Here is a 26567-nt window from a genome sequence, read left to right as displayed (position 1 = left end):
GGGCTTCCAGGGTCCCTTGGGTTTTCCCTTGAACTTTCCCTAGGTTACGGCCAGGGCCTCCCCAGGGGCGGCTAGCTCGGCCTTCCGCTTCTGCTTCCGACTGGAGTTCCCTCCGGTTTCTTGGGCGACTGCCTTGTGCTTGCCACTCCGGAGTCGATCTTCGTCTTCACCATTAGCGTATTTGGTGGCAATCTCCATCATCCGATTCAGAGACATCTCTCCAGTTCGACCGAACTTCAGATTCAATTCTCTGTATTTAACGCCTTCCTTAAAGGCACAAACTGCTTGATGGTCTGGCACATTCTCAACTATGTGATGCAATGTGATCCACCTCTGGATGTAATCCCTCAGAGTTTCATTCGGCTTCTGCATGCAAGACCGCAATTCTGTAAGGCCTGCGGGTCGCTTGCATGTTCCCTCAAAGGTTGTGACAAACACTCGGGAGAGGTCCTCCCAAGTGTAGATGCTGCTGGGTGCCAACTGATTTAGCCACGCTCTGGCTGAGCCCTCTAACATGAGAGGCAAATGCTTCATGGCCACCTCATCATTGCCACCGCCAATCTGTACAGCCACTCGGTAATCTTCGAGCCAAGTGTCAGGCTTAGATTCACCGGTGAACTTGCTGACTCCAGTCGCCAGCCTGAAGTTGGGAGGAATCACTGCGGCTCTGATGGCTCGACTGAAACACTCTGGCCCCGAAGCATGTACTCTGCTGCTGGCAGGCGCATCTCTGTTGTGGCCTTCTCGGTGAGCTCTGTTCCTGTCAACCAAACCTTGAATGAGGATGGATCTCGCATCAAAGCCTGGGTCCCTGGGGTCGACTGGAATCCTCTGCCCAAAACTATGAGGGCGTCTATCATCTTGCCGTCGAGGCGCATACGACCCACTCCTCGGGGGAGGGGTTGGCACTCGACGTCGATCATCACGATCGGATCGGTGATCATACTGCTCATTTCTTCTGTACTGATCGTGCCGGTCTCCACGTCCCTCACGCCTCGGGGGCGATCTCGGGCTGTGAGCCGACTGGACTGTGTCCGTTGCCACAGATCGACTGTGGATCCTATTCCGCGACTAAGAAACAGCGGAATTCTGGTTTTCCGCCGCCCGGAGCAACGCTCTGATCTGCAACAAGCCCCTGCCAGCCTCCGACTTGGAGGGCTGAATTGATTCTGCTATACGGGCTGCAACGGCCAAATTCTGAACTGGGGTTCGATATACCTGCAGCGACGGGAAGAGCTGACGTCGACCGGACTCGGGAGCCTGCTGACGTCGACTGGACTCGGGAGCTCGCTGACGCGCTTGCTCGTCGAGTATTCGCTGTAGATTCTCCAGTCGAGTGCGCTCGGCCAGGTTAGCCAAGCGCGCGTCCTCCAAGGCCCGGGCCTCGGGAGTTTCTCCGACAATAGGAGTGTGGAGTGCGTCCATGTTCCGGCGGCGAAGCTCCTCTCGCTGCAATGACGTGAGAGGTTCGGGGAGATACTCATCGTGGGGATGCGACGGGTCGCCCCCACCCGCGCCTCCATCAGCGCGAGGGAAACCGGGAGGACTGTGTGTTCCATCGACCGCCAGAACCTCAGCCGCTGGGTCGCTGCTGTCGCACTCGGATGCGGTCTCCGCGGAGCCAGTCGACAGGTCGAACAGGCCGTAGAGGGATTCGTCGGGCTCGATTGCCGCGACTTGTGGGGCTGCCGACTGTCGGGCCACGGCATGCCTCACCCACCGCTGAAGTCTCGACCGACCGGAGCGCTTGCGCTGGTGGGAGACAGGGCGGGGAGACGACACGGGGGCCGACTGATACTGGGTCGACGGCTGCCGCAGGAGGACGCCACGAATGCATGCGCGGAAGTGCGTCGCACCGCGGATGGGGAGCGCGTCGATGTCGAGTGGTGCCTCCTGAAGCCAGGCGGAGTCGTCGGCGATGAACGTGAGCGTGCCGAGACGGATCTCGCGGCCCTCCACCAAAACTCCGCAAGAAACCATGATCAAAGGGATCGGAAAAGATCGCAACTTCTCCAACTAGGCGATAAGATTCCCGCCCCACGGTGGGCGCCAACTGTTGTGGTTCTAACTCCGATAGTGATGTAGGGGGTGTGTATGGAGAGGCTAGATCTTAGCTATGGAGGAGTTGTAAGCACACGAGGATTACGAGTTCAGGCCCTTCTCGGAGGAAGTAACAGCCCTACGTCTCGGTGCCCGGAGGCGGTCGATTGAATTATGCGTGTGTGAATAACAGGGGTGCAAAAGAGGCTATATGCCAGGCGGGGATCATGATGGAGCAAGTGAAGGTGGCTCGGGAGGCCAGCCAAGCAGCTTATGACGCGAGCTCGGCTCTTCAGAGCAACGTCCAGGTCGGTTGAGTCAACACTTGGTCTGTTATGATATGCTGTTTGAAGAATCTCTTTTCCGAAGATCTTTGTATCTGTACACCCACTGGGTGTGTTTGCCAATTCTTGGACGAGTGGGGGCATGCTAAGTGCACCCACTGGGTGTAGTCCCCGAGACTACGGTGGACTGCTGGCAGTCGACTGTAGTCTTTACATTGTGTTGCTGTAGCTGTATTTCTTCACTCGGTCAAGAAGGCCAAGTCGAGTGATGAAAGGACGCAGGTGATCCAGCTGTGCGGGGGCCTGGCGATCCAGACGAGAGGAAAGAGTTGTTTTCCATCTATCACTTTCCCGGAGTCGGTCCGCGGTTGGCAGGCGACCTGGTTTTACTGTCAAGACCAGGCGACCCCAGGACAGTCGACTGGTCTTCCCCCTTTCTCTCTCGACCGAGCTGAAAAACCTGCTTCTCTGAAAGTGACGCCGGAAGAAAAGGCCCAAGTCAAAGTGCTGGCTGGTCGAGTGGTTGAGCTTGTCCGCGAGGGCGTGACTGGTATGGACCTGCTGGAGGTCTTCCTTCGGAGGCACATCCAGCCGCTCTAGGCTCGTGACCACCCGATGTGGCTGTACTCGGGTCTCGACGACACCACTCGGATCCACCCGGAGGAGGTCACCGATGAGATGCTGGAGGGGTGGTTGTCGAGCATCACAGGGAACAAGGACAACCCCCGAGGAGCCAGGAGGGTAATTCCACTCGACAACTCGTATGAGTGGACCATGTATGTCTTTATGCTCCCGACTGAGATCTTGTTTTCTTCATTGGTCTTCTTTGAGTTGGTCGATTGACTTTTGTCTTGTCTGTTGTTTTTCAGGCGACTACTGAGATGTACTCGACGCCCAACGGGGCACAGGAGCCAACTGAGGAAGGGGAGGCGAGCGGAGGTGAGAGCGGAGACGATCAAGGCGAGTGGGAGTCCGACGGCGAAGGAGAGGGAGGCGACGACGTCGACTCCAGCGAAGAGGAGGAGGAGGAGGTTGAACCCCCCCCCCCCCCCCCCCCCCCCCCCCCCCCCCCCCCCCCCCCGCCCGGAGAGGCGATCCAAGCTCACACACGATCCAGCGCGGGAACGTGGTAAGGCGACTGCTCCTGTTGGGCAGTCGTCGAAACTCCCTCGGACCTCTTCTCCTACGCCGACTGGAAAGGCTCCCAAGTACCCACGCGCGACGCCGTCCATGCCGCCCAAGGCTCTGCCCAAGATGAAGATGGCTGTCCCTACCATTTCCGGGTAATAATAAAACTTGCTTTCCTTCGTCGACCGTGGACAAATCCTTGGTCGATTCATTGAGCCAACTGACTGACTTTCGAGATTTGCAGCGCTGCTACTTCTGAGATCTCCGCCAAGGACGACAACCAAGAGATGGAGGATGCTGTTACCTCCAACCCTGGTACGATCACTGACGTTCCGCTTTGAGTCGACTGAACATTTATTGCAACTCTGGTCGATTGAATGTTTTCCATGTATCCCCTCCTCATGTTATCGACCTTCCGGATGACGACGACAACGAACCGCTGAGAGTGAGGAGGAACAAGAGGGCGTCGGCTGACAAGACCCCCCAATCTGCTCCGGCGTCTGAGGCCGTAGCTCGGGATGGTGGTGAGACCACTCGGGCTTCTGTGACTTTCGCCATTCCTCTGACGAGTGTGCGGCCTTCGACGTCGACTGCGGATCCGCCTTCGCTTTTTGCCGCGTACCCCATCCCTGAGGACCAAGCGGCTGCCGCAAAAGAGGCTATACGCCAGGCGGGGATCATAATGGAGCAAGTGAAGGTGGCTCGGGAGGCCAGCCAAGCAGCTTATGACGCAAGCTCGGCTCTTCAGAGCAACGTCCAGGTCAGTCGACTCAACACTTGGTCTGTTATGATATGCTGTTTGAAGAATCTCTTTTCTGAAGATCTTTGTATCTGTACACCCACTGGGTGTTACACCCAGTGGGTGATTTTGGCGATGGCGACGCACGGGGCGCCCGAGTGGTGATGAGGTGACCAACCGATGGCGACGCGCGGGGCGGCCGAGTGGTTATAAGGTTATCAACCGATTGGCGACGCGCGGGGCGGCCGAGTGGTGGTGAGGTTACCAACCGATGGCGACGCGCGGGGCGGCCGAATTGTTATGAGGTGACCAACCGATGGCCACGCGCGTGGCGGCCGAGTGGTGATGAGGTTACCAACCGATGGCGACGCGCGGGGCGGCCGAATGGTTATGAGGTGATCAACCGATGGCGACGCGCGGGGCGGCCGAATGGTTATGAGGTGACCAACCGATGGCGACGCGCGGGGCGGCCGAATGGTTATGAGGTTTGCTCTCCACTCGGTAGGGTTTTTTCAAACTTAGGCGAGTACTGGACCGCAGCTAAGCCCCCCGAGTGGGAGGTTTGCTCTCCACTCGGTAGGATTTTTGAACTTAGGCGAAACAGATTCGCCGCTAAGTCACCCACTGGGGGATTTTGGCGATGGCGACGCACGGGGCGGTCGAATGGTTATGAGGTGACCAACCGATGGCGACGCGCGGGGCGGTCGAATGGTTATGAGGTGACCAACCGATGGCGACGCGCGGGGCGGCCGAATGGTTATGAGGTGACTAACCGATGGCGACGCGCGGGGCGGCGACGCGCGGGGCGGCCGAATGGTTATGAGGTGGCTAACCGATGGCGACGCGCGAGGCGGCGACGCGCGGGGCGGCCGAATGGTTATGAGGTGACTAACCGATGGCGACGCGCGGGGCGGTCGAATGGTTATGAGGTGACCAACCGAGTGACGAATGGAGTAGATGCGTCCCGCTGAGTGGCGAGGCACGCGGGGCGTCGGAGTGAAGTAGACGCGTCCCGTGGAGTGGCGACGAGCGGGGCGTTCGAGTGATTTAGACGCGTTCCGCTAAGTGGCGACGCGCGGGGCGTCCGAGTGATGTAAACATGTCCCGCCGAGTCGCAACGCACGGGGCGTGTCGCATGGAGTGTTGATGCACGGCGCGTTCAAGCGATATAAACATGTCCCGCGGAGTGATGACGCGCCTTGTCCTCTGGCTTGCGCTCAGGTACTGGACGAGCAATCCGTTCGAGTGAATTCGGGTTCGAGGCCGAGTGAACTTGAGTCTGTGTTTGAGTGGCTTTATACCGACTGAAAAATCCATCGGGTGACCCTGCAAGTTAATTGCAAGTACGGCCGCGAAGTTGAAGGCCGAACGGTTATACATGCATGCATGCATGAATTTACTGGTGCGGAATCGGTGGGTTGTTGGAAGAAATTAGATATCCTTGGCGGTTAATAAGGCGATTAATAATCTCCATCAATTGGCCGGTTAATAAGGCGATTACCTTAACGAAGCGGTCAATCCTTGGCGGAATTATGAGACCGACGTTTATAGGCGTGCATTTAATGATTGCCGGTGAAGCCGCGTACGTGTGGGAGATCCGGAAATGTCCTTCTGATTTCGTTTTCCCTGCATGCAGTTAATGCTTGATTAGGTGGCCCACGTTATGCAAGCACTTACCAGCCATTTATTGCCTCAATCCCGAACGGCCGTCGCTGCCGCAGCGCGCCTCCACCATCGAGACCGTCGCAGACGACTGGCACCGGAGGCAGGCAACGGCCGAGGCCGCCGCAGCGCGCCTCCACCACCGAGACCGTCGCAGACGACTGGCACCGGAGGCAGGCAACGGCCGAGGCCGCCGCAGCGCGCCTCCACCACCGAGACCGTCGCAGACGACTGGCACCGGAGGCAGGCAACGGCCGAGGCCGCCGCAGCGCGCCTCCACCACCGAGACCGTCGCAGACGACTGGCACCGGAGGCAGGCAACGGCCGAGGCCGCCGCAGCGCGCCTCCACCACCGAGACCGTCGCAGACGACTGGCACCGGAGGCAGGCAACGGCCGAGGCCGCCGCAGCGCGCCTCCACCACCGAGACCGTCGCAGACGACTGGCACCGGAGGCAGGAGCGCTGCCTGCCCGCACTGCCACCGCGGAGGTTCCCGGCGAGCAGCCGAGAACACGAGGCCGGAGTCGACGGCGAGGTGAACGGCGACGACGGAAGTGTGTGTGGCTCAGCGACTGGGTTGGAGACGATGATGACGCGGACGCCGCTAGTGGCTGCGCGCGGAGGCGCAGTCGGCGGTGCCGAGGTCGGGGACGACGACGGGGTGGATGGCGCCGGAGGTCGTCCGTGGAGGCGCAGTCAGCTGTGCTGAGGTTGGAGACGACGACGACCGCACGCGGCTGTGACAAGGTCGAAGGTGACGACGTGGCGGATGGCGCCGGTGGTCGTCCGTGAAGGCGCAGTCGGTTTCTTGCTTTCGCGCCAATTCAAGTGATCAGCTCATGCGGATGGGAGGCCAGCCAACCTGAAGGCTGATAGTTCTCCTTGTACGTGCTTGGATGGATGTACGTTTTCCTTTTGCTTGCGATGCTTTGCTCGTTGTGCAGATGAACAGTATAGAAAATGTGTTAGAAGATGAAGATCAAACCAGTGGCGGAGCCACCGCCCAGCTAGCTTGGGCAGTTGCCCGGGCTCGCGAGCTGTGCTACATGCTACGATGGCTCTATCAAAACAGGGAAAATACTCCTCGCAGGGTGGTTTACCCGGGCAGCGAGCAGCTGGGCCAATGGGCTTCCATTTCCTCTCTATTCAACAGTACTAATTAATTACTATTTAATTAAACACTGACGGATGGGCCACTAGTACCCACGTGAGACAGGCCTACTTGTTCGGTTCGATTGTTTTTTTACTCGAAACGAGAAGGCAACGATCAGTCGATCGCTCCACCTCCCTGCGACCCCTCGTCCGTTTAGCTTCTTTTCTTTTTCTTTGAGGGGCGTTCGTTCGTTTAGCTTCTGTTCGAAACGGCGGCATCCTCGATCGATTAGAGACAGAGACAGGTCGTCAGCGAGCGTAGGCTGGCCTGGGCGAGCCGCCGGCGGCGGGGACGGAGCCGGAGAGCATCCAAGCGTGATTCCGAGGAACGGTTTGCATCAGCGGCTGCTTGTCCCCGTCTTCGTAATTATGTGAGATTAGTAGACTTATTTTGAGGTCACGGCGAGGGGAATTGGCCATTAGGGATGATTACCACTTTTATGAGCTTAATCCTTTGTTTAGGGATTTGTTTTAGATAGTTGTTGTTAATTTCAAATTTCAAATTATTAAATTTGAGAGATATGGAGGTTCTTGGCAGTGAAAATGTGAGTGGTATGCAATCGAAAACATAAATAGAGCCACAACCACCATCTCATATTGCCTTGTGAGATGGTTGCAAGCTCTCTATTTTGAATATATTCGCAAATAACAATATGTGAATTACAAGTCATTCTTTTTATCTTCTAGTGTCTTTTAGGATTTTTGAATGGTAATTTGTTTAGTTATATTTCCGCCGGCAATATGATGAGTTTGGTTGCAGCCCTGGTTTATAACTTAATGTTTTCAAGTCTCAACTTCATTTTGCCCTATGAAACCAAATAAATACTTCTTCCGTTCCAAAATAAGTGTCACTGATTTAGTTCAAAATTTGTTCTAATTTAGTACAAAATCAGTAAAACTTATTTTGAAATGGAGGGAGTACATATTATATTATTTTACTTTAAAATTACATTTGTTTGATTTCTATGGTTATATTTTCACTACATCATTAATATGGATTTGTGGTTTGAAACTTTGATGTTGTTTTATATATTGCGTATCCGAACACCCGATTTTGATTTCTAGCTTAGACACTCTGCTCAAATTCACCCAGGCTTCACAAAAGTTCTGGCTCCGCCACTGGATCAAACCAAATAGAGGGCACCAGCCGGAACAGATGTTCCGCTGGTGGTAGAAGAAATAACCATCTGCATCATGGCTCGATAGACGCCATGCCCCACGGTGGGCGCCAACTGTCGTGGTTCTAACTCTGACAGTGATGTAGGGGTGTGTGTATGGAGAGGCTAGATCTTAGCTATGGAGGAGTTGTAAGCACACGAGGATTACGAGTTCAGGACCTTCTCGGAGGAAATAACTGAAGGAAATATGCCCTAGAGGCAATAATAAAGTTATTATTTATTTCCTTATATCATGATAAATGTTTATTATTCATGCTAGAATTGTATTAACCGGAAACATAATACATGTGTGAATACATAGACAAACAGAGTGTCACTAGTATGCCTCTACTTGACTAGCTCGTTAATCAAAGATGGTTATGTTTCCTAACCATGAACAAAGAGTTGTTATTTGATTAACGAGGTCACATCATTAGTTGAATGATCTGATTGACATGACCCATTCCATTAGCTTAGCACCCGATCGTTTAGTATGTTGCTATTGCTTTCTTCATGACTTATACATGTTCCTAACGACTATGAGATTATGCAGCTCCCGTTTGCCGGAGGAACACTTTGTGTGCTACCAAACGTCACAACGTAACTGGGTGATTATAAAGGAGCTCTACAGGTGTCTCCAATGGTAGATGTTGGGTTGGCGTATTTCGAGATTAGGATTTGTTACTCCGATTGTCGGAGAGGTATCTTTGGGCCCTCTCGGTAATGCACATCACATAAGCCTTGCAAGCATTGCAACTAATGAGTTAGTTGCAGGATGATGTATTACGGAACGAGTAAAGAGACTTGCCAGTAACGAGATTGAACTAGGTATTGGATACCGACGATCGAATCTCGGGCAAGTAACATACCGATGACAAAGGGAACAACGTATGTTGTTATGCGGTCTGACCGATAAAGATCTTCGTAGAATATGTAGGAGCCAATATGGGCATCCAGGTCCCGCTATTGGTTATTGACTGGAGATGAGTCTCGGTCATGTCTACATTGTTCTCGAACCGTAGGGTCCGCACGCTTAACGTTCGGCGATGACCGGTATTATGAGTTTATGTGTTTTGATGTACCGAAGATAGTTTGGAGTCCCGGATGTGATCACGGACATGACGAGGAGTCTCGAAATGGTCGAGACATAAATATTGATATATTGGAAGCCTATGTTTGGATATCGGAAGTGTTCCGAGTGAAATCGGGATTTTACCGGATTACCGGGAGGTTACCGGAACCCCCCGGGAGCCATATGGGCCTTATTGGGCTTTAGTGGAAAGGTGAAAGGGGCTGCCCATAGTGAGCTGCGCGCCTCCCCCCTCCCCTAGTCCTATTAGGACTAGGAGAGGTGGCCGGCCACCTCTCTCTCTCTCTTTCCCCCTTGGGAATCCTATTTGGAATAGGATTGGGGGGGGGGGAGTCCTACTCCTGGTTGGAGTAGGACTCCTCCTGCGCCTCCATAGGGCTGGCCGCACCCCTCCCCCTTGGCTCCTTTATATACGGAGGCAGGGGCACCTCTAGACACACAAGTTGATCATTGAGATCGTTCCTTAGCCGTGTGCGGTGCCCCCTGCCACCATATTCCACCTCGATCATATCGTTGTAGTGCTTAGGCGAAGCCCTGCGTTGGTAGAACATCAAGATCGTCACCACGCCGTCGTGCTGACGGAACTCCTCCCCGAAGCTTTGCTGGATCAGAGCCCGGGGATCGTCATCGAGCTGTACGTGTGCTAAGAACTCGGAGGTGCCGGAGTAACGGTGCTTGGATCGGTCGGATCGGGAAGAAGACGTACGACTACTTCCTCTATGTTGTGTGATCGCTTCCGCAGTCGGTCTGCGTTGGTACGTAGGCTACACTCTCCCCTCTCGTTGCTATGCATCACCATGATCTTGCGTGTGCGTAGAAATTTTTTGAAATTACTACGTTCCCCAACAGTGGCATACGAGCCTAGGTTTTATATGTTGATGTTATATGCACGAGTAGAACACAAGTGAGTTGTGGGCGATATAAGTCATACTGCCTACCAGCATGTCATACTTTGGTTCGGCGGTATTGTTGGATGAGACGACCCGGACCAACCTTACGCGTACGCTTACGCGAGACCGGTTCCCCCGATGTGCTTTGCACACAGGTGGCTTGCGGGCGACTGTCTCTCCAACTTTAGTTGAACCAAGTGTGGCTACGCCCGGTCCTTGTGAAGGTTAAAACGGAGTCTATTTGACGAACTATCGTTGTGGTTTTGATGCGTAGGTGAGATTGGTTCTTGCTTAAGCCCGTAGCAGCCACGTAAAACTTGCAACAACAAAGTAGAGGACGTCTAACTTGTTTTTGCAGGGCATGTTGTGATGTGATATGGTCAAGGCATGATGCTGAATTTTATTGTATGAGATGACCATGTTTTGTAACCGAGTTATCGGCAACTGGCAGGAGCCATATGGTTGTCGCTTTATTGTATGCAATGCAATCGCGATGTAATGCTTTACTTTATCACTAAGCGGTAGCGATAGTCGTAGAAGCATAAGATTGGCGAGACGACAACGATGCTACGATGGAGATCAAGGTGTCGCGCCGGTGACAATGGTGATCATGACGGTGCTTCGGAGATGGAGATCACAAGCACAAGATGATGATGGCCATATCATATCACTTATATTGATTGCATGTGATGTTTATCTTTTTATGCATCTTATCTTGCTTTGATTGACGGTAGCATTATAAGATGATCTCTCACTAAATTATCAAGAAGTGTTCTCCCTGAGTATGCACCGTTGCCAAAGTTCGTCGTGCCCAGACACCACGTGATGATCGGGTGTGATAAGCTCTACGTCCATCTACAACGGGTGCAAGCCAGTTTTGCACACGCAGAATACTCAGGTTAAACTTGACGAGCCTAGCATATGCAGATATGGCCTCGGAACACAGAGACCGAAAGGTCGAGCGTGAATCATATAGTAGATATGATCAACATAACGATGTTCACCATTGAAAACTACTCCATCTCACGTGATGATCGGTTATGGTTTAGTTGATTTGGATCACGTGATCACTTAGAGGATTAGAGGGATGTCCATCTAAGTGGGAGTTCTTAAATAATTTGATTAACTGAACTTAAACTTATCATGAACTTAGTACCTGATAGTATCTTGCTTGTTTATGTTGATTGCAGATAGATGGCTCGTGCTGTTGTTCCGTTGAATTTTAATGCGTTCCTTGAGAAAGCAAAGTTGAAAGATGATGGTAGCAATTACACGGACTGGGTCCGTAACTTGAGGATTATCCTCATTGCTGCTCAGAAGAATTACGTCCTGGAAGCACCGCTGGGTGCCAGGCCTGCTGCTGGAGCAACACCAGATGTTATGAACGTCTGGCAGAGCAAAGCTGATGACTACTCGATAGTTCAGTGTGCCATGCTTTACGGCTTAGAATCGGGACTTCAACGACGTTTTGAACGTCATGGAGCATATGAGATGTTCCAGGAGTTGAAGTTAATATTTCAAGCAAATGCCCGGATTGAGAGATATGAAGTCTCCAATAAGTTCTATAGCTGCAAGATGGAGGAGAACAGTTCTGTCAGTGAGCATATACTCAAAATGTCTGGGTATAATAATCACTTGATTCAATTGTGAGTTAATCTTCTAGATGATTGCGTCATTGACAGAATTCTCCAATCACTGCCAACAAGCTACAAGAGCTTCGTGATGAACTATAATTTGCAAGGGATGAATAAGACTATTCCCGAGCTCTTCGCAATGCTGAAAGCAGCGGAGGTAGAAATCAAGAAGGAGCATCAAGTGTTGATGGTTAACAAGACCACCAGTTTCAAGAAAAAGGGCAAAGGGAAGAAGAAGGGTAACTTCAAGAAGAACAGCAAGCAAGTTGCTGCTCAGGAGAAGAAACCCAAGTCTGGACCTAAGCCTGAAACTGAGTGCTTCTACTGCAAGCAGACTGGTCACTGGAAGCGGAACTGCCCCAAGTATTTGGCGGATAAGAAGGATGGCAAGGTGAACAAAGGTATATGTGATATACATGTTATTGATGTGTACCTTACTAGAGCTCGCAGTAGCACCTGGGTATTTGATACTGGTTCTGTTGCTAATATTTGCAACTCGAAACAGGGACTACGGAATAAGCGGACACTAGCAAAGGACGAGGTGACGATGCGCGTGGGAAACGGTTCCAAAGTCGATGTGATCGCGGTCGGCACGCTACCTCTACATCTACCTTCGGGATTAATATTAGACCTAAATAATTGTTATTTGGTGCCAGCGTTGAGCATGAACATTATATCTGGATCTTGTTTAATGCGAGACGGTTATTCATTTAAATCAGAGAATAATGGTTGTTCTATTTATATGAGTAATATCTTTTATGGTCATGCACCCTTGAAGAGTGGTCTATTTGAATCTCGATAGTATACACATATTCATAATGTTGAAGCCAAAAGATGCAGAGTTGATAATGATAGTGCAACTTATTTGTGGCACTGCCGTTTAGGTCATATTGGTGTAAAGCGCATGAAGAAACTCCATACTGATGGACTTTTGGAACCACTTGATTATGAATCACTTGGTACTTGCGAACCGTGCCTCATGGGCAAGATGACTAAAACACCGTTCTCCGGTACTATGGAGAGAGCAACAGATTTGTTGGAAATCATACATACCGATGTATGTGGTCCGATGAATATTGAGGCTCGTGGCGGATATCGTTATTTTCTCACCTTCACAGATGACTTAAGCAGATATGGGTATATCTACTTAATGAAACACAAGTCTGAAACATTTGAAAAGTTCAAAGAATTTCAGAGTGAAGTTGAAAATCATCGTAACAAGAAAATAAAGTTTCTACGATCTGATCGTGGAGGAGAATATTTGAGTTACGAGTTTGGTGTACATTTGAAACAATGTGGAATAGTTTCGCAACTCACGCCACCCGAACACCACAGCGTAATGGTGTGTCCGAACGTCGTAATCGTACTTTACTAGATATGGTGCGATCTATGATGTCTCTTACTGATTTACCGCTATCGTTTTGGGGTTATGCTTTAGAGACGGCCGCATTCACGTTAAATAGGGCATCATCAAAATCCGTTGAGACGACGCCTTATGAACTATGGTTTGGCAAGAAACCAAAGTTGTCGTTTCTAAAGTTTGGGGCTGCGATGCTTATGTGAAAAAGCTTCAACCTGATAAGCTCGAACCCAAATCGGAGAAATGTGTCTTCATAGGATACCCAAAGGAGAGTTGGTACACCTTCTATCACAGATCGAAGGCAAGACATTCGTTGCTAAGAAGGATCCTTCTAGAGAAGGAGTTTCTCTCGAAAGAATGAGTGGGAGGAAAGTAGAACTTGATGAGGTAATTGTACGCTCCCTTATTGGAAAGTAGTACATCACAGAAACCTGTTTCTGTGACACCTACACCAATTAGTGAGGAAGCTAATGATAATGATCATGAAACTTCAGGACAAGATACTACTGAACCTCGTAGATCAACCAGACGAGATCCGCACCAGAGTGGTACGGTAATCCTGTTCTGGAAATCATGCTGACTAGATCATGATGAAACACGAACTATGAAGAAGCGATGGTGAGCCCAGATTCCGCAAAATGGCAACATGAAATAGATGGGATCCATTGAACTCTAGCCACTAAGGCAGCAACAATTTGAAGACCTTAAAGCAACAGAACAGATATTGACCCATTGCCTTAAATTGCCGATTGCATCCCGTCAGGGCCAAATTGAGAGAAAATATAAATCTCTAAAACAAAACAGGCACTCAAGGCGACAAAGAGATCAATGGCTGAAAGCCAAGGAATTCCACACGGAAATGCACCATTTGTCGACGAAATACTGACTTATCACACAAAAAGGTTCGACAAGTATCATATGTGTTGACTAGAGAAAACAACTGGCCACAATGATGTCACCAACCGTAGCGATGACGAATCTTCCGCAAGTGATTTATCTTATTGTAGACTATCTCTCCCGTAGCGATAACCGTCCTGAATCATGTTAGCAATTGCCGCATTTTATGATATGAAATTTGGCAAGATGGATGTCAAAACTGCATTCCTTAATGGATATCTTAAAGAAGAGTTGTATATGATGCAACCAGAAGGTTTGGTCGATCCAAAAGGGTTCTAACAAAGTGCGCAAGCTCCAGCGATCCATTAATGGACTGGTGCAAGCTCTCGGAGTTGGAATATACGCTTTGATAGTGTGATCAAAGCATATGGTTTTATACAGACTTTTGGAGAAGCCTGTATTTACAAGAAAGTGAGTGGGAGCTCTGTAGCATTTGATATTATATGTGGATGACATATTGTCGGAAATGATACTGAAATGAATATATTCTGATAGCATAAAAGGATACTTGAATAAGATTTTCAATGAAAGACCTCGGTGAAGCTGCTTATATATTGGGCATCAAAGATCTATAGAGATAGATCAAGACGCTTAATTGGACTTTCACAAAGCACATACCTTGACAAAGTTTTGAAGAAGTTCAAAATGGATCAAGCAAAGAAAGGGATCTTGCCTGTGTTACAAGGTGTTAGTTGAAGTAAGACTCAATTGCCCGACCACTGTTAGAAGATAGAGAGAAAAATGAAAGATTCCCTATGCTTCAGCCATAGGCTCTATCATGTATGCAAGCTGTGTACCAGACCTGATGTGTGCCTTGCTATAAGGCAAATTGAGAAAATGAGTTACTGGATAATAATTCTACCCAGGAGTGGATCAATAGAACAGAGGACTATAACTTCGGAAGCAACTCCGAAATAACTGAGAAAAAGAGACTAGAGATATCAATCTAATGACGAGACCAATGAAGCACCTGATATTGGTACAGACTCTAGATGCAGCCATCAATTACATTCACCACTTTGAACTACAACCGATAACAGATCTAAAAATACGAAACCGATACGGTTACATTAAACGGGGATCTGTCAGTTTGGTGCTGTTCTAAACAAAAGCATGCGTGAGCTAGGCAGGGAGTGACTCATCTACATAAGAAATCGATAGATACATAGCTGCTTAGAACAGCGACTAGAGAAGAGTCTGCATAGAAGGAGATCCTATCCCGAGCTCCTAAGAGTGCATATCTCTTAGCATCGAGAATACAATAAAGTATCATAAATAGAGTGACAAATCTAGTGCATTATCATAGTGTCCTTGGCAGAATCCTAGGATTTAACACAGAGAGCACGAGAATCCAAACACATCAACCGAGTAGCCATACAATTCCATCGGATCATAAGTCCCATGTGGAGATGGAAATTTCAACATAGAAGATCCCGCAAGATTAAAAATAGCGGTCAACAGACGAGCCGGTAAATGATTTGCAGGACGTCGTTACAAGCCTCTTCCACGAGCAAAACAATGATCACGCACCAAACTCCAGGTGTAGGAACATACACCGGTGTACATCTAAGATCTATCGAAAGCTAGTGCAAGTTAAGGGATAAAATCGAATGAATTATGGCGCTAGAGTCATACCGAAAATCATTAAAGGTTAATCCATGAAAAATTTACTTGAAAAAAAAATAAAGACTGATACAATAGCACATGCTCATGAGAAAGTATTAACCGAGAAACATTAGAATACACGCCTGAATACCATATCTGAACAACAGAACGGAAAGGTGTTCTACTAGAAATTGCAATTCAGCGAAGGACTACGCGTAAACACAGAAATGTTATGATCAAACCATCTTTACACCCAAGAACAAAGACTCGAAATTGTGACATAACGAAGGTCGACATCCATTAATGCAAGTTAATTGAAGACAAAGAATTGTACGATGCACACATCATTCAAAATAATCATAGCAGCGACTCCTTCCAAAAAAAAGCACCCTCTGGGGTAAGTATCGAATAGCAAATGGACATAATTCTCGTATTTGACTTCAGAACGCACATCGAGACAAATGAAAATATACTTACACTGCAAGCAAACACCGCGTGCCCCACTGATCGACAACAATTTTGTGCTGCTAGTACACAATAAACTCAAATTGAACAACGACCACAACCTACGAGAGTGTCAATATAAAAGAGCATCACAGAGCATCTCTATGGCCTATATCAGGTAGCCCGTATTCGCAATATTAAAGCCGATTGATTTAGGAAACATCCTTAAAATATGCGAACACGATAGTCGGCGAGATGGTATTCTTTTCGGCCAAAGACATCACTGCTACATGACAAACTATAACAATAAGCTGCTGAGACATTGAGCAATCCTCAATAATATGTTTGCAGGTATTGATGTATTGACGCATTGAAAAAGAGATAGAGACTCTAAAAAAGCAGTAACTGTCGAATAGAGAAACTAGAGGTTAGTATATCCTAACAAAAGTGTATCAAGAACGATATAATACTCAGGGCAAAGTAAAAGCCGTATAACGAAAGCGAGAAATCGTAGTGCCTGTTCTACGCTATGAACGTCGAATCTGATCGATTCTAAACGAAAGACGCGTAATAAGGATAGCGAACCAATTGGTGACAATCACGCTCCACGCTAATTTGACAATTGACATATAACTCGATCCTAAGTATTAGAACACAGTTATTGTCGGCCATACGCGAAAGGTACATCGCAAGGGCTAAGTCGTCTCATCGACGACAAAAGATAATATCTCGTGTCAGCATCGCAAATTAAGAGGAGTAACCGGAAGTTCGGCCCATCCAACGAAATAAACTACATATAGCAAACATTGTTCCATCCAATGCACCTTCTGCACAATAAATCATTAGTCCCAGGAAATCTAGTAATCTGAACTAAGAAGACATTGGATACAGGTGAGTCCGATAATGGTCGAGACATAAAAGATTGATATATTGGATTAGCGCGATGCTTGAAGAATGATCCACGCGAAGAATACCTTGTTGGAGAATGCGCAAGAACACGATTTATAACAAATCTACCGTATACAATTGGATTACCGGGGAGAGGTCTATCCTTGGAGGAAAGCACAATTAGACACATCGAAGTCCGCGGAGCACATATTTGGCGCTGATGGCTTTAATGGATAGTGGAAAGGCTGCCCATAGATAAGGCTGCGCGCCCTCCCAAGAATTTTTTATGCCGTCAAATGCGGCAACGAACTCCGGCCTAGTCAAATTACACGACAGGAGAGGCGAGCCGCGACTTGAACTCTCTCTCTCGACTTTCTTCAGCCTGTTGAATCCTCACTTTCGAATAGGAAAATGGGGGGGCTAGCTCCCGGACTGGCAATGACGCCCCGTAGAAAGGCACCTTCCATTTGAGGGAGATAGGCAGCATAACACTCTAGCACAACCCTCATATGGACTCCGTTAGATACAGAGATCAGGCACAGTCTATGAACCACAATTGACATTACGAGAGATCAAAGGACATTTAGTCCGGGTGCGGTGCTCTCTTCAACCATAAGAGTTTCGCGACCTGATCAATAATCAAGTACTGTACCCAAACGTACTTAGGCGATGCCGTCTGAATGAGTAGAGACTGACATCAATAATCGTCACCTAAACGGTATGATAGAAAAAGCCGTAGTGCTGACTGGAACAATCCATCCCCGAAGCTTTCGGAGTCGGTAGCCCCGGAGAGATCTCAAAACAATCATGATTGATGACTATATCGTTCTCAAAAGAACCGGTATGGAACAAGAAGTAACGGGCCAAATGGATCGGTAGTCGGAAAAAGGGAAAACAGTACAGAGACTACTTCTCGAGATAAACATGTTGTTCAGCTTAACCTAAGCAGTGTCCGGTCTGCGTTGGTACGTGGAACGAGCGACATCAATCGACCCCTCAATCCGAGCTTTTATGTAAAAACATTCACCAATATCGGCGTGTGCGGAAAGTTTCGAATTAACTACGTCCCCAACAATAACAGCCCTAAACGTCATTCGGTAACCAACGAGAAAGGCGTCGACAAATATAAGTATAGGTCGCTATGTGTAAATAGTTACAAGAAGTGTGAACATCCATCACTGAGGAGGGGGAAGATGGCATTAAATATTAGAGTTTCACACGGCCTCGTCACCGCCAGTCGCAGTGAAGCAAAAATGGAATGAGCATTTACTAGGCAGTACAGTAATAAAGGTTGGGGCGTGCTTAATTAATAAAATGCTATTATAAAAATGACCATAATAAGACACTTTCAAATAGCCGATACAATAAGACCGTGTATGCTCTAGAGCAAGTGAGCAAATCAGATCCATAGAAATCGAAATCATAGACGAGCTATCATAAGTCGACTATGCTCATGATTATTCGTAAGGCGAAAGTGGAATCCCTCAACCGTCATTGAGACAGTTGCGTTAATTTCTACGCATGAGCACTTGAAAGCCATGGTAGAGGAACATTATGGACAGGTTTATCCGTAAAAAATAACACAAAAACATAAAGAGATACTATTAGGCGACCCTCGCGTCCTGCGCAATAGGCATTCAGGGCCAAAGTCCAAAAAAAAAAACTGTAAACGCAATATGAAAAAGGCCCCCTCAGCAAAACGAGAATAGCCTTCCCAGGCGTGTTTTTTTATATTGAAGACGCGGCGCCTTTCCAACAAAGAGAGAAAATTCGTCAGGTCCGCCACACGAGGCGCCCTCCGAGCGGAAGCCAGTATTCTAACGCCGGCCTGGGCCGAAACATAAGTGCAAGCGACCCCAAGCAAGGAGACATAATGGCGCGCATGAGGGGCAGGCTCGCCGGGCACAGACCCCCTCACCCAGTTTCTATTTTGTGATTTTTTTTTAGGACAACATTCCCAAGAGCGAAAAAAGAGCGACAGGACTGAGCCTTGTGCGCAAGCGAGACACAGCGTAACCTATCTCACGTGCGCCTTGCATAAGATTCGTCGACATCGCAAAATCTTGATTCCCGGCGGCCCGAGAGAAAATAAAGCAAAGCTACGCGCGCCAAGCGTCCGGACAACGAGAACAAAAGTTCTGCGCCATATGAGAAAGCTTATCCTCACACGCGCTGCGCAGTGAAAAAAGACGCAGGAACAGAACCTGCGCTCGTCCGCTCGAGCGCACGAGCAAACGCGTTCACACAACGGCCAAACTTGAACGACGACTACACGGCGCGTCTCACTCGAGCCTATATAAGGCAGCCTGCAACTTCATGTGACACGGCCGATCACTAACAACCATCACCGTCGCTTGACGTATCCCCCCCCCATCCTCTCTCAGCCTTGTTCTTACAGATTCATCAAGACAACCAATGGCCGAAAGGCGCGTTCTTGGTGACGGCCGCGGCAGTGCTGACGAGCTATCGAGAAAACCATGCCGAGCCAATACAAACAACACAAAGAAGACGGAGAAAGGGCTCCGCCTCCGGTCACGAGGTCCAAGATACCTCGGTCAAGCCGGATTCCATCAAGAGAAGTAGAACACGACGCGTGAGCAGTACTCCAGCACGCACGGCGGAACAGCGAAAACGGTTTGCCACAAAAACAGCAACTCAAGTGCAGAACCCAGAGGCGGCCCAACGAGGAAACGTAGCGATGGAATCTCACAAGCGGCAACTCAGCGCATGGATAGGTCGCCTTGTTCCCAGCGAAAGCCGCCGTGAATGGGGCACAACGGTCATAGACCACGGTATCAGGGATAACCCGGACCAAGTCGCCTCTCATGGAGCCTCAAGAAACGTCGCGCCCATTCCGTGTACACGGCAAAAAACCGAAGTCATGCCATTTTTGGAGCTCGAGCACGATCCTACCAACGAACGTACAGATGCATATTTCGCGAGGCAAGGAATACTCTAACTGAGCAATAAAAGCCAACGTCTACACAGAATTTGGGACCGCCGTGCCAACATCATTGTTCCCAAATCAGTCACGTTCGGAAGGATACCACTCAGCCACAATGACAAATTTAGAATTTCGGAGCCCCTCGATGAAAAAATTGGTCGACAGGAGTACATGAGAAGGCGAAGCAACCGGACCAATGACACTACATACATCGCCCCGGCAGTTTAAATCTCGCTCCCGCCTACTAATCAACATACTTCCGCACGGAGGAAAGCCTCCTAGACGCCCCCGGAACGTCAGACTTAGAAGGAAAACCCACCCAGAAGGAACCAAATCAGAGCACGCAAGAGAGAACTAGCGCCGGACGTCCGGCGCTCGCCCTGTCTCCCGCCCTCACAGCCGGAGCCTGCAGGGCAGGCCAAGTTCAGAAACCGGCATTGCCCGCAACAAGCGCAGTCAAAACAGGTCAAAACACAGTCTATCGCGCCAAACGCTCCCACCCATCCGGCGCTTGGCATCTTGGGCGAGCCCAGCCGGAAAGCCCGGCCTCCCCGCGGAGTACGAGGAGATAGCCCGGCGTGGCATCTCCGACGAGGATGCCCTGCGGTGGGCGCGGGACGACTACCTCCACGACGAGATGGTCCGGCAGCGCCGGGCCCTGGAGGAGATCGCCGCCCGCAAGCGTGGGCGCGAGGACGAGCACGGCGTCGTGGTCCTCGACAGCGACGACGACCCCGGACCGTCCAACCCGCCACGCCAACCGGGGGAGGGATGCAGCAGGGACGGCGGAGGCACAGGCGGGGGCGGCGATGACGACGACGACGACGACGGCGGTGACTACACGCGGTTCTACAGCCTCCTCGGCATGTAAACCGCGTGGGCGGGCGGCGAGGTGGGCGGCGAGGGAGACGGCGGTGGTAGCCCGCGGAAGTTTTTTTTTTCTTTTTTTGTAAAATATGTTTAAGTTTGAACGAACTCGCCGATGTTTGCTTTAAATTTCAGTCGTGTTTGCGCCGTATTTGATTTTTTTAAAAAAATGTGGGCGCCACGACTGGGGGGCATCACGCCCCCAGTGCGCGGTTTAGCGCCGGCGCGCCCCCAGGGGGCGATTTTTTGCCCCTCCTGAGGGGCCAACGGCTGGAGATGCCCTTAGCCGAGCTAAACGGGGAGCTAGCCATGCCGCGTCCAGGTTATAAATCAGTCCAGATATGGATGTGTGATGATGTGGAAAGCATTAGCCCACCACGATGGGAAAGACGTCATGTACTCAACTTCCCATTTTCTTTTCACCAGCTGATAGGCACGTCTAATGACGAGATAGTGTTCCGAGACATTTCGGACTCTCTATGGCGGCAAACTCCTCAAGGAGTTGACATTATGTTTCACATGGAAGCCTTGAGATATTACAACCATGACACGAGCACGCTTGTTGAATACTCAGGGGAGACCGTCCAAGACTTTGATGCAATCTTTTACATTCCAACCCTAGTTCCAATCTAGCTATAGCTTCTAGTTGGCTTATTTCTCACTATGTAAACGGCAAAACCCACTAGTTTTCTTCGATCAAATCCACTAGTTTTCTTCGATCAAACCCTAGTTCCAATCTAGCTAGCTATAGCTTCTTTTGGCTTATTTCCCACTATGTAAATGGCAAATAAGCATTTATATGTTTCAAGAAATGTTGGCTTCATCATTGTTTCAAGACCAAAGATCCCTCTTGAGGCACAAAACACGATCACATTCCTATTACTAGCATATAGTAGCTTATCCAAATGATTTACTATTTGGAATTTTTTTAGACAACATAGAACAGAAGTACAATAGGAACATTCTCTATAAACCGTAATGTTCCACTCCTATGTTCAGAGATATAGATAAATTCTATACCAAGAACCGAATGTAATAGATCAACTGCATGTATATTTCTGTTTAAGAAAACACATGAGTTCTCATCTACTTACACGTGTATTGGCATAATTTCAATTGAAAATTTCCAATTAATCCGATCTGATACTTTTACATATTCAACATTTGATCTGATACTTCACAGCATTTCCCTACTGAATTTTGTGTAAACTATTAGATGAAATTTCTTCATGTACGCAGAAATACAGGAACCAGTATGAAAAAAAAGTTAAATTCACATATTAAAAATTTATGCTAATTTATTAGCTCATTTTCAACTAATTTTAAGACATTAAAGATGTTGCCCTCACATTTGCGAAGGCCACTTTGCTAGTGCAAACTAAAAAGATGATACTTAATTATTAGAGTGAATTCCACTTTTTACTCTATAGTTCTGCATTTGTGACACATATTACCCTATTTAGTGCAACTTCTATCAAATATTTCATTTAGAAGATTTTGAACACAGTTTTACCCCAGTTTAGCACTTTGCTTGTTTCTGTTAGATAGTACCGGCATGTTACGCCGACGTGGCACGGTAAAATGCGTAAAGATCTGAGGGCATAATCGATATTCATGTTCAGATTTCTCTTACCCATATGTTCAAATCCTCCTCCTCGTCTTGATATTTTTAAACTCTGGTCAACACCTTACACCTTGCCCAATAGACACGCATAAAAAAACAAGGTTTCAAAGCTTTTAAAAGGGGTAATCTTGATGATTTTTCATTCGACAGGGTAATTAGTGTCAAAAATGCATAACTAAGGAGTAAAAAGTGGAATTCACTCTAATTATTACAACTAAAGAACGGCGTGGCAATGCACACTTTAGACATAACTAGATCAATGGTACACATGGCTTCATTGGTCCTTGTGCCACAAAGTAAAGAGGCCACACACCTTCCCCATGACTAGCTCGTGGCCTTTGAGAATGGGCTGGTGGTTGGATAACGATCGTGGAACGCTGCTGCGATAAAGTGATGGCCCATTGCACATTTCAAGGCGCATGGACGGCTATCAATGCACACTCGCCGTATGACGACGCAGTGCCATATCGTATACATACTACACTTAATCAACACGTAGCTACAGAGATCATTCAACGATGATGATGGCAAGCGCTCAAGAGCAAGGGCTGAAGCTGCTGGGGGCGGCGTCCGGGGTGAGCCCGTACGTGATCCGCGCCCAGATGGCGCTCGGCATCAAGGGGCTGACCTACGACTACCTCCCCGAGGACCCCCGGTGCAAGAGCGACCTGCTCCTTGCGTCCAATCCCGTGCACAAGAAGCTGCCTGTCCTCATCCACGGCAGTAGGCCCGTCTGCGAGTCGCTGATCATCTTGGAGTACCTTGACGATGCCTTCCCCGGAAATGGCGTCTCCATCCTCCCTACTGACCCCTACCACCGTGTTGTTGCCCGTTTCTGGGCTACCTATGTGGACAACAAGGTTTGTTTCCTCTTGTCTAGTTTGGCCCATCTTGACTTTATTTTCATTAAATTGATACTACTTTTTTTTTTGTTTTGAGTTGGACATGTTGGTTGCATGCATTGTGTTATGCATATGTTGGGCATTCGGTCGGAGTTGTATTATCTTATATATCCATTGAATGAAAAATATCGGTTATTGAAAAAATCACATAATCAATGTGCTGCCGCAGCTGTTCCCTTCGTGCATCGGCATCCTCAAGACGAGGAAGCCGCAGGAAAGAGCCGACAAGGTGGAGGAGACCTTGTCGTCGCTCGGGCTCCTAGAGGCTGCCCTGGCGGAATGCTCAATTGAAGAGGAGGCGGAGGCGTTGTTCTTCGGCGGTGGCTCTCTCGGGCTGCTCGACATCGCGCTTGGGTGCTATCTTCCCTGGATCGAAGCGATAGGCTGCCTTGCCAGCATGCCGCCGTTCCTCGACGCAACGAGGACACCGAAGCTGGCCGCGTGGGCGGAGCGGTTCAGGGCCGCCGAGCCGATCTGGGGGCTGCTGCCTGAGGCGGACAAGGTGGAGAAGTACATCTCAACAGTTCTTTATCCAAAGTGGAAGGCCGCGCTCACTGCGCCGGAAACTAATTAGAGATCATGTCATCTTGTTCCATCGCTTTTGCTACACTCGCCTTCAGATTGAGTTGATGTTTTCCAGATGTGTTGTGCTCGTTGAACTGTTGTTACTTGGTTGTTAGGGTCTGATCGTCATGGATGGTGCGCACGCGTGAACTGTCTTCGATCTGAGTTTGTTGTTTTGGGAATAAATTAAAGCTTCCTCAATCTTTCACCTCTTTGTCAAGGACGTTACTGGTACCAAATGCAATGTTCTCCGGTTGAGTTCTTAATAACTATAAGAAAAGTTTAAAACATGTTGACACCACATTTTGGCATGGCAATAAAAATAAATAGGATGGCCTAGAATGAGAATGTGATCAACATGAAAAATCTCCATCTCATCAAAATGGAGAAAAATGATGTTTAGGTCATCTCCATCCGATTTCATATCGAGGGCCAAAGTAGTGCCTGGGGTGCTGAAAGTTGCTGCTCAGAGTACTGTTCGGCTGATCACACACCCAAGATCACCTCCGATGAAAAAAGGTTGCTGCTCGGGGTACTGCGCGAAGGTGAAAAGAACGATGATATGCGCGACATTGCCTGCATGAGTCTTTTTTTACCCCCTCTTTCCCATAATGTAAGATTGTTTCTTACATTATGAGACGGAGGTAGTACTAGAAAAGAAAGAAACGAACCAGTGTGGAAGAACCCTACCCTGCTGAGCCGCCGCTGCGTCTCATTGTCGCTGCCAGGTGGCCAACCACGTGTGGCAGCGGGCAATACTCCACTTCCATGTCCTGTCCTGCTGGGCGGCAGGCCCTCTCTTTCGACAAGGCGACATGCTACCTGGTGAGGCGGCGGTCCTATTCATCCAGTCTAGTCATGGCGGCCGGTGCCCTTCATCAATCCACCTCAGCGGCTCAGGCCCAAAGGGTATCCCCGTCTTAGGCTCTCCCAAATCCCAACTGCTCTTGTTAGATGCCGCTGTTTGATGCCTTGACTTTTTTTTCGAGAACACCTCGAAAGGAGCAGGGGTTCCTGCATTTCATTAAAAAGAAGAGAGTAGGTCCAGTTTATAAGGAAAACCGGACCCGAAAACCAAACATTCACGGCTAATCAAGGATAACCGAAAGAAACACACGCCGACCCCAGGGCCGCGCTCCAGCCGAGCTGCCACCTCCGTCACCCGAGCAACCCATAGCCGACACCCAACAACCAAGACCAAAGCCGCCGCTCCGGTATCCACGCCGACCCCGAGGCCGCGCACTAGGCGAGCCGCCTGCTCTGCTGCCCGAGCAACCGGAGCCGACACCCTACAACCATCTCCGGAGCCGCCACTCCGACGAACAGATAGAAACCCCACACGCCGACCCCGAGGCCACGCACCAGGCGAGCCGTCAGCTTCGTCACCCGAGCAACCGGAGCCGACACCAAACCACCGTATCCGGAGCCACCGCTCCGACATCCACGCCGACCCCGAGGCCGCGCACCAGGCTGGCCAACGACACTGCCACCCACGTGACCAATGCCGGCACCCCCTCCAAGATGAAGAGATCCGGAGCCGCCGCTCCGACTTCCACGCCGGCCCCGAGGCCGCGCACCACCCGAGCCGATGACTCTCCTAGGCCAAGACCACTCCAGAACGATGTCTCCATGAAGGACCGCGACACCGGAGCGCCGCCATCATCCGCTCCAAGAACTGGAGCAAGGGTTTCCCCCGGAGTGTGAGAGAAGAGGTCGAATGCCCTCGAACGACGATGCCTCCAAGAAGGTGTGCGGCGCCCATAGGCGTCGCCGCCGCCGGCTTCGGCCAAGGACGGAGCAAGGCTTTCGCCCTGAGCAGCCAAAGGAAGCCCTTCCCTCGAACCGGCACATGAGAGCCACCGCCTGCCTGAACCACCACCGACCTCCAGAGCCCGGAGCCACCGATCAGAACAGCCTCGCCGCCGCCACCCGCACCACGCAGAGCCGTCGACCAGGCTACGCCATCTCCACTGTAGGAGCCAGAACTGGCCACGTCTGGTCAGATCCGAAGCCCAGCGCAACAGCAGCAGCTAACCCTCCGGCCAGCACCAAGCGTCCCTGGCGTGACCGACGGCCGACGCACTGCCGCAGAGCACCGACGCCCCCGAGCTCCAGCCATGGCGCTGCCCACGCAGCCACCCAAGCCGCCGTTGCCAAAGAAGAGGTCCGGGGCCGCGGCGTCCAAGCACCACGCTCTCAGATCCGCCCCACTGCAGCCGAAGCACATCCCCGCATGCTTGCCCCACGTCGCCGGTCCCTGCCCACGACCCCAGGAGGCAGATCCGCGTCGCGGGCCTCAAGAGCGCCCGCGCCGCACCTCCATCGCAGCCGCCCGCGAGCAGATACACGCCCGCCCACCTCCGAGGGCCACAACCCGCACCTCCCGCGGCAGCCACCGCGAGGGCCAACGACGAGCAGTAGAAGCCGCCCGCCCCATGCAGCCACCAGCCGGATCCGCGCAGACAGAGCCGCCTGAGCGCCGCCAGGGGCCAGATCCACGCCACTAGAGCCGCCGTTGACTTCCAGCACCCGAGCCCCGTCCACCACCTGCGCGTGTGGGGGAAACAAATCCCACCGCCTGGGGCTTTGCCCGCTAGCATGTGATATGTCTCCAACGTATCTATAATTTTTGATTGCTCCATGCTATATATCTACTGTTTTGGACAATATTGGGCTTGATTTTCCACTTCTATATT

The 26567-nt window shown here is 50.0% G+C and overlaps 2 protein-coding genes and 1 pseudogene across 2 annotated transcripts in view; 2 read left to right on the top strand and 1 right to left on the bottom strand.

Moving 5' to 3' along the window:
- The window catches only part of LOC125518142 (F-box protein At1g52495-like), a 31586-nt gene extending 10172 nt beyond the window's left edge, over positions 1-21414 (top strand). Inside the window, exon 2 of the mRNA XM_048683076.1 lies at positions 21042-21414. Within this exon, the coding sequence (XP_048539033.1) occupies positions 21042-21414 (373 nt within the window). The remainder of the gene's footprint in view (positions 1-21041) is intronic.
- A 1449-nt stretch (positions 21415-22863) lies between these two features.
- LOC125524938 (probable glutathione S-transferase GSTU6) lies at positions 22864-24088 on the top strand. Its single transcript, XM_048689967.1, has 2 exons — positions 22864-23265; positions 23477-24088. The coding sequence occupies exons 1-2, from the start codon at positions 22924-22926 to the stop codon at positions 23879-23881; spliced, it is 747 nt and encodes a 248-aa protein (XP_048545924.1). The 5' UTR covers positions 22864-22923; the 3' UTR covers positions 23882-24088.
- A 639-nt stretch (positions 24089-24727) lies between these two features.
- On the bottom strand, positions 24728-26308 carry LOC125518141 (annotated as a pseudogene).
- Between the last annotated feature and the right edge of the window lie 259 nt (positions 26309-26567).

Source organism: Triticum urartu, chromosome 7, assembly GCF_003073215.2.
Source record: "Triticum urartu cultivar G1812 chromosome 7, Tu2.1, whole genome shotgun sequence".
Lineage (NCBI taxonomy): Eukaryota > Viridiplantae > Streptophyta > Magnoliopsida > Poales > Poaceae > Triticum > Triticum urartu.
This window is presented reverse-complemented; position numbering and strand designations above follow the sequence as displayed.